Source organism: Acanthochromis polyacanthus, chromosome 19 (assembly GCF_021347895.1).
Source record: "Acanthochromis polyacanthus isolate Apoly-LR-REF ecotype Palm Island chromosome 19, KAUST_Apoly_ChrSc, whole genome shotgun sequence".
Taxonomy (NCBI): domain Eukaryota; kingdom Metazoa; phylum Chordata; class Actinopteri; family Pomacentridae; genus Acanthochromis; species Acanthochromis polyacanthus.
The window spans coordinates 3,327,546-3,336,647 of NC_067131.1; the positions used below are offsets into that span (position 1 = coordinate 3,327,546).

General features: G+C 39.3%; 1 protein-coding gene across 7 annotated transcripts in view; it reads left to right on the forward strand.

Annotated features, from left to right (window-relative positions):
• LOC110960741 (PH and SEC7 domain-containing protein 1-like) overlaps window positions 1-7,183 on the forward strand; it is a 111,450-nt gene extending 104,267 nt beyond the window's left edge. For all 7 annotated transcript variants that reach the window (XM_051939255.1, XM_051939251.1, XM_051939254.1 and 4 more), the window contains one exon: window positions 552-7,183. In XM_051939255.1, coding sequence (XP_051795215.1) covers window positions 552-818 — 267 coding nt within the window. In that variant the 3' untranslated portion in view covers window positions 819-7,183. The remainder of the gene's footprint in view (window positions 1-551) is intronic.
• Window positions 7,184-9,102: the final 1,919 nt, after the last annotated feature.

A 9,102-nucleotide genomic window follows, 5' to 3' on the forward strand; every position in this document is an offset into this window, starting at 1 on the left:
GTTCGGGAAATATGGTGCAATAAGATCTTTAATTAGGGTCCGAGCACCGACGGTCCCAAGGCCCCGATGGTGCTGAAGGACCCTACTGAGGCCCTAAGGTTTATTTATTATTATTATTATTATTATTATTATACTTTCTTTGCCCACCACTTTGATCGCACTTTTGGCGGTCTTATCATACCCCAAAACGCTCAAACTTGGCATGTGTGGCAACATTTCTTTTTTCCACCAAAAAATGTTCAAAGATTTCCCAAAAATGTTGAAAATGTGGACATCAAAAGTTTTCACAGTGAAAATGTATTTTTTGCCACATTTTCAAACTTTAAAACGAGTCAATTTGACCCACAGGACGACACGAGGATTAATTAACTGCTGTGACTCGTCTCCTATATCTTGCTTGGCTGTCTGTGTTGCCTGTTTTATGTCGAAGCGTTTGTGAACGCTGTTGTTCAGGGCACTGTATGAATAAAGTTCTTCTTATTATTATTATTAGTTTTACTTAGTGGTCAAATTCTAACTTTATTCTGTCTCTTCCTCCCTCGTCTTCCCAGAAAACTCGATACGGGACTTACGTGATGCTGCTTCGAGCTAAGATCCGGAGCGGCGAGGACGACCTGTCGGTGTTCGAGTCTCAGCTCCTGGAGGACAACGGCCTGCAGAGGGCGCACTCCAGCCCCACGCTGCAGGACAGCAGCCAGGCCAGCCTGGCCAGCAGCACCAGGGACGGAGGCAACAGCAGCAAAGCCAGCGGCTGCAGCGGCACCAAGCCTCGGCAGGAAGGCCAGAGACACAGCTACCGGCAGGCCGTGAAGAAGTGAGGCGGGGCGGGGGGCCGGGAGCGGCACGGCGTTGCACTGCCAGCATCAGGCCGTCTCCCTGCACCGGCTTTTATTTGAGATCCAGGAGGGTTTGGAGCTCTGCTTGAAAGGGGGAGCAGGAGTGAGGGTCTGACCCCACGCCCTCCCCCGACCACGACGCCCCACCCGGCACCCCAATCTTCTCATTCAACAGAGGAGGTGCAGATCCTGTGACTGGCAGAGCGGCTGGAAGCAGCAGCGAGGTGCAGGAGGTCACAGGTCTGCAGGGATGAAGGTGTCTTTAGGAACTGGGAGCAGCAACAGACTGAGCTGAGCAGCCTCACCACGAGCTGCAGACGGATGACCGGGGCTCCACAGGGGCCCTCATCCACCATCCTTTCCTCCCCTTTCGTTCTTTCGAGGCACCTCACATTCTCCCGCCTTTTTTTTCGTGACCTTGCACTCTGTTTTTTCGGGACCAAACACGTTTACACACTTGAACTTTGTCATCGCATCGCAGCCGGCTGACTGCGGACTGATCGCCGGCTCACATTCCAGCTCCTTTCTTTTGCCACATCACCACGGTGTGTTCACATTCCACACAGGAGCCGGAAGTTACAGCTTTTTTAGCTTCTCTGCGTTTCGCCTGAAGGCGGCGTCAGGTTGAAAGAGTTGCGGCTGCAGCAGACGTGCAGCTCGTCTCTCTTCCGTTAGCGGACGTTACAGACTCTGATATGCAGCGACAGAACTGCGTCTCACAGACAGAGGCTGTGGTTCTGTTTTTGTTCCGTTTTTCTTTGCTCTACTCGAACATCTCTTTCCCAGTTTGCTTTGCTTCTTGTCCCGTGACGTGCTTCTGTTCTCTTTCTGCTTCTTGGCCGAATGTTGTTTTCTGCAGTGATCCGCATGCCTGCATCCAGCGCAGCTTCTTTTAGGGCCTTTTTGCTACTTTGAGCGCAGCACCAAATCAATTGTTCTGCGGGGGGTCGTTTCACATCTTTCTCCTCATGCCGGTGCCATAACCCAACCATCTTCTGTCTGTACTTCTAGCCGCTCATTTCTACTGTAAACCCTGTGTTGACACTCACCGGGCAGACCCTGAATGTCGTTGTTTTCTCTGTATTTTTACGGTATTTTACAGTCATTTGTTGTCGTCGAGCCTCCTGTGTGTGTCAAGTGTACGATGAAATATGATATTGAAGATGTAAAAGGAAATATGTTACCCATACTCTTTGTAAACACCCAGGATATGTTGTATATAACGCACCACCTGCTTATATTGTAGGATTCATGACGGTATATTTACAATATATTCAGCACACTGACGTGACGATGCATTACAGGTACACTTATCTTCGTGTAAGTCCCGCAACATGATAATCACGTGTTGTTTTTTTATTATTTAATATGAATATTATAGTATGTACCTATCAAAGATTAGTAAAAGGTGTTTTTGGCAGGTTTGCGCAGGAAATAATCCAAAGACAGCGCATGGTTTGCTACGAGCATGATTTTAGTCGGATCGGGGCTGATTCTGTTCTTAAAGATGCATGAAAAAGGGTGAGGAATGTATAAGTGTGTTTTCAGGGGGATGGACTGGTCTAGAATATGGAACCACGTAATGTTTGGTAGCCATACACCTCATAGCATTATCGATGCATAGCCATTTTCTACTCAGGCTTTAAAAAAGAAAAAAAAAAACACACACTTACACCTTTGAGCGGCTGCAGCGCCAGCGTTCAACCAGCAGGGAGAGCTGTCAACATTTCAGCCATAATCACACCTGCTGCACCTGCAGTCGATATGCACGGCGTCGTTGGCCTAAAGGGGCGACGCAGGGCTAAAGAACTACTAAAAAAACCAACGAGACAGCACCTGTTTGTTTTTACCTGCGGATGTGGAGTGTGTTTGCGTGTTGGGAGTGTGTGTCGGCGTGTGCATGCTGGGAACTGCGCTGGTTCGTTCACTTTGGGTTTGTCGTCGTCCAGCAGCAGCTCCCCGTGTCGTCGTAGTTTAAATTTGTACAGTTTCTAGCACAGACGGCTGAATATTCAGGCTTCAGCGTAGCGAAGTGTTCGTCTGTCAGTCGTGTTCCTGCTGCAGTGTGGAGCTCAAACATTAATCTGACAGTGTTTTCGCCTTCGTCTGGGTCATTTTAAAGCAAAAAATCTCAAACATTCTCAGCTCCAGCTTCTCCATCATGAGGGTCAGTTTATAACTGAGAGACTTTTGAAGTTGAAAATTGTCCAAATTGACTCAAAACTCGTCCAAAATCACTTGAAAATTAGTGATTGTTATATACAAAGACTCAAAAATGGTGCAAAATGATGAGAAATGATCGTCGTCATGACATAAAACTTGTTAAAAATGACTCAAAAATTGTCTGAATCAATGTATAATTTAGGGTCTTTTGAAGTCCATGGCGTATATCTGCATACATTTTTATTAAAAGTAAAAAGTAATGTTTTCTAAGTTCATTATGATCACGTCTTTACAAATTCCATCATTATTTATTATGAAAACAATCACTTATTAATGAAAAATGACTGGATATCCCTAAAATGTTCACTAAATAACCGTCCGTATTTAAAAACAACCACCTTCTAATGAGCTAAACAATAATAAAATGAGCTGAATCAGAAATAGTTTGGATTGTGTTCTTTTTCTTAAGTTGAGATGACTCAAAGTTTGACAAAAATGACTCAAAATTGTCCAAAATGACTTAAAAATTATCCATAATTACAGAAAATTAGTCCAGGATGACATGAAATTTGTCCTAAATGTTATGAAAATTATTCCAAAGACACAAAAATGATGAGAAACGATCCAAGCTGACATTAAAACTAATTGAAAATGACTCAAAGCTTGTCCAAAATGACTTGAAAATGATCCATAATTACAGAAAATTAGTCCAGAATGACATGAAAATCATCGCATGTCAACAGGTTTACTGCAATGTCTTTATAAATGACTTTCAATTTAAATTTCACTAACTGTACGTATAATATTTAGAAGAATCTTTCTCTAAAATGCCGTGTGGTGTTTGGTTATAGATGCTGATTTTAGGCCTGAAAACGGCAAAAATGTCGACTCTGATACAAAAAGTCCTGCGGTTATATGCTGACCCATGAGGATTTATTTCTATTTATTGTCTTGTGTGACGCTGAAACTGACTTTCTTTGGGCTGTTTGTCAGTAGAGCAGCAACGATTAATCGATTAATCGATTAGTTGTCAGCTAATTCATTTTTTAAGCTAAAAAGTCTAAATTCCATGATTCCAGCTTCTTAAATCTGATTATTTTACGGTTTATTTCCTCTTCTGTGACAACAAACTGATTCTCTTCATTTGGGGCTTTTGATTTTCACCGTTTTCTAGACCAAACTAATCGATTAATCGGGAAAACACTCAATCATTAGACTAATCATTGGTTGCAGTCCTGTTCGTCGGACAAAATAATAATTCAAAGACATTTCCGATGCTGTTTCTTCATCAGTAATGAAAGTAACGGCTTATTTTCATCTCATCTTCAGCTTTTCTTGTCTGCTCTTCCCACTTTTTCTTTTTTTTTTCTCCTCCGTGGCTCACTCTGGTGTTTTTAAAAAGGTTCATGTGTATATTGTTGCCATAACTGACGCCCTGTACCTTTTAGCGGTTATGTAACTTGACTTTACGGTTGTGTATTTATTAATAGTGTTTGACTCTGCTGTTTATAATGTCAGAAAGCAGCCAGACTCACGTTGAGCTCCTCAGCGTTCACTTACACAGAACTCTCATGCCAATATTGCGTAAATGTAAAAGCACTTCTCAGATTTTTCAGCCTGGAAACTCACATTTATTATAATTTCACTCCTAACAAGCTCTCGTCCGTGTTGCTTTTGGACTGAAAGTAACATCTCTGTGCACGTTTTCATCGTTTTAGTTTAAAACATTTCACGAGGAGCCGCCTGCAGCTGCTCTGAAGCGTTCAGTCATCTTCAGGTTTACAGAAAAGTCACATTTCTACTTTGTTTTGCTGCTTCCGGCATCCAGAAGTCATCAGTTAATTTACAGCTATTTTGTCAATCGATTTAGCTCTGCAGTCTTTAAGCAAAACAAAACCACTCAGATGTTTTTTCTTTTCTTTATTCCTGCAGGAAATCAGTTTGGATTGTAAAGATTTTACACCAATATTTATGTAATTTGTTGCAAAAGTATGGGATTTTCCCCTTAAAGTCCTAAAAGATAAGATTCTTCAGTTTAATGTACACAAGATAAAAGATTATATTCATGTCTCAGATCAGCCACATTAAAGCCACAGGCAGGTGAAGTAAATATCATGGATTATTTAAGATTTAAGAGATTAAAGAAGCCTTTATCATCAATACACATGAAAATACAGTGAAATTCTGCTGCCAATCTCTGACAGTAGCGGCATGAATCGTAGTGGACACTTCATAGGAAAACATCAGAGTATGTATATGTAAATATAGATAAAATATCAGATTATAATACAGTTTTCTGCTGGAAACCTTGAGTCCTGCACCCACTAAAATATTCTTTAGTCTCGTCCCAACAGAAGAAGCCCTCTTTAGCTGAAATAATCTGCCCTGCTAAACTGCTAAACTGCACAGGAACGGCTCGAGGAACACGACCAAGAGCCTCCGAACTCCCCAGATCACAGTCCAGGAACGAGTCCGCTCCACGGAGGGCGAATGAACTGAACAGGATCACAGCCAGAAGTCCTGTGTCCGTGTTTCAGCAGGTCAGAGCTGTTTTAGCTGCACACCGTATTAAACAGGTGGTTTTAATGTTGTGGCTCGTCGGTGTGACTCCTGCACACAATATCACATCAATAACTTGTCTGTGAAAGTATTTAATATCATGTTTAAAGGCCAGATTAACTCGTTAGCTTTGAAATCAGCTGACTGGTTCATCTGGGGCTCTTGGGGCAAAAAATTAGTCAAAAATTACATAAATCACCGACTGATTTGACAGTTAAATAATTGGTTTCAGTCATTTTTAACTTAAAGAAATAGCTAGATTCTTTGATTTCAGCTTCTTAAATGTGATTATTTTCCACTTTCTTTCCTTCTCTATAACAGTATATTAAATATTTGTCATCTTAGGCTTTAGGAATCAATATTTTTCTCTATTTTCTGATTTTTTAACGACCAATTAATAATCACAAATAATCATTTGTTGCAGCCAGATTGTTCATTTCACATACGGCGACATTACAACCGTGGTTTTGGCTCTCAGAACAGGTCAAACCTCAGCGCTGGGTTTAATTTCTGGCACGAAAAGCTAATTTAAAGTGAACCAAAACTAAACCACACGTCAGCAGCATTTTAATAACACAGAAAACAGGGTCGAGCTTCAAAGTTCAGTGTTAAACACAAGATTTTACACTGAAATTACAGAAGTAGTCCCTCACAGAATAAGGCATATCATTTAAAGGGTAAATGATTACGTTTTTATTTGATGAAACGTAGAAAATAAAATCTGAAATCTAACATTCTGAAGAAAAAACTGCGTTAAAGTCGACCGCAGAGAGTTTATTAAACAGGTAGACATTAAAATACATAAAAATTAAAAATGAAAGGGTTCATTTTAAGCCTAAAAGTGTTAAATTTGTGAGTTCAGATACCAGTGTGACGAGTAAATAATGCAGATTACTTATTAATTATAACGATATTCTGATATAAGATCCAAAAAGCGACTAAATCAAACCATGTAAAGAGAGAACATCCATTGATTGCTGTTCTTTAAGCCTCCCTCCGCTACAGATGGATGTCTAAGAACAGAAAAGCAGCTCTCCAGAGCCTCTGAGGTCCATCCTTCCTCCTCTCTCGTGTTGTCACCCATCGCTTCCATCAAAGAGCAGCTGCTGGGTCTCCGGTTAGCGTGGAAATGTCTGGTTCCCGTGGCGACGGCGAAGCTGTCAGACGCAGGAAACGCTCCTTTAAACTGCTCCCATCATTCTGAATGTAAATAAAGCATGAGATACTACGGCCTGCTTTCATTTCTACTACGGTTAGAGGGTTTATATATAAGGTAGGTTGACGTTTTGTTCCTGTCCTTGAGCTCATGGTCATTTTTCTTTCTTTTTCTTTCTTTTTTTCTTATTTTCTATCAATGTGAATGATATTTAAAGCTGTCGTTGTGTTTTAGAGAATCGAGCCAGCTCATATGAACTCTTTTTACACGTTAGGAGGTTCTGATGTGATCCATCTCAGTGTTTTTTAGAGCGGTGCGGGTAAAGGCGACGTCCGTTTGATGCTAAACATTACAGTGAGCTATGTGTGTCACTGCCTTGTTGAAAACTCACCAATGGAAAAATGTTGTTTGTTGAGCCTCTCGTTCCGGGAGGCGCGGAAGATCAAAAATAAAAGTGTTTTGAAAGGTTTGCTGTGTCCTGTGACTGAAGTGCAGCTGTTCAGGGGCTCGGCTTGAGTGCATTTCTGAGGCATTATGAGCCTTTTTATGCAAATTTGATGCTAAGACACTTCAAAAATGTGCATTAAACCGCGACAAAATGATTCAAACTTGTGACCTATGATATTAAAATGCTGCTTATATGTTAATGTATGAGTAATAATAACCAGGAGCCATTCTGAGGCATGATTAGTACATTTTTATATGCATTTTTATCTCAAGTTAAGAGCTGCTTGCACTAAATTTGACATGATTATACCACAATAACATCATCAAGACTGGGCACTGGATCCTAAATCTGCAAAATAATGGGAAAATGAGAGCATATGTGGAAAACAAAATGTCAATTTTGAGTACTTAAGTAGTGCAAATATTCTAATATATCATTTAAATGACAAAGAACTCAAGTATTTGTTGTGAAAATGTGAGTTTGAAGGAGCCTGAGGATCTTTACGGTTCCCATTTTGACCTTTTTTGGGTATTCCAGTGCTTTTTTGTGCACAAAAACTAAATGAATGTCACCTTTCTGCGGCTGAGGAATGGAAATCAGTTCACTCACAAACCAGATTAGGTCCTAATCCACTTTAATTCGGTCCACATACAGCAAATAAGACTACATGGTTCAAATCACAGCTGCAAGAACAAGTGGATGCAGCCACTTCTTACCCCGAAGTTCCACATTATGTGAGCGTAAATTAAACTTAAAATAAACCACCTGTCAGCTGCATTCATCATATTTACCCAGATTAAAGACGCCTTAAGAGATATATTCCATTAACACTGGTATAATTAATAAACATATGATAATTACATGTAATATTCATCAAAATCTTTAAAAAAAATCTTAAAATTTTACGAGAAATAGCGATGTCCATGAGAATAAAAAAGTTGATGTACAGAATAATAAATATTTGAAAATTACAATCAATTATTGAGAGCCTTACTACATTATATTGCAGACAATTTTCAGATTTTTTTAAATAGTCACCTGGCTCCTGAATGTATTTTTTGTTTACATAAATAAAAACATTTCCACCATAAATTTTGGGAGAAAGATACAAATTAGTGCATTAAAATTATCATCAAAATACAGAAAATTAAGTCCAATAATATTAATAAATTAAAAAGATTATTATTTGTAAATCATGCAGATTTTTTTTATTGTTGATGTTTTGCACAAATCTTATATAAAATCTAAAAAAACATTCACTGCTCTCTACATTACAGCATCTAAAGGACACGGAGAAAGTGCAGTTAATCTGATCAAAATGTTTCCTTGTTCCACCTTTGATGCATCAACAAACTAATTTAATGAAATAATCAGGAATTAAACAGTGAAATATGGGATTTAAAGTCAGCTTAAACACATAAAATTCTAATTATATCCACCATAACTAAGCAAAACAGGATTATTACTTTTTAGGAAACTAGCATCAGCGGCGTCTCCTCATCATATTGATCTCTGTGTATCATTTAGTAAAGTCTTTAATAATGAAGATAATAATAATTGAAATAATAATATAATCACTATTTATAGTGCACTTTTCATATCTAGGATAAAAAGTGGTTCGCAAAGCAACAAAATATGCAGACAAGTCATAAAATCAGCAGACTGTAGAGAAGGATAAACTCACAACCCAGTATTGTTATAAAATAAAATAAAATAAAATCAGGAAATACTCTCCGATGTCTTAAGAAGAGACCCTGGGGATCCTGAGACCAAATATTTCGTCTCCTTTTGCTTTCAGTTGGTGCACAAGGAACTAAAAGATAAGAAACTATAACTAGGAGAGAGACCATGAAGGACTTTAAAGTTTATCAGTAAATTCCTAAAATCTTTGCTAAAACATACTGGAAGCCAGTGTAAAGAGCCTAAAACATTGCTTGCTT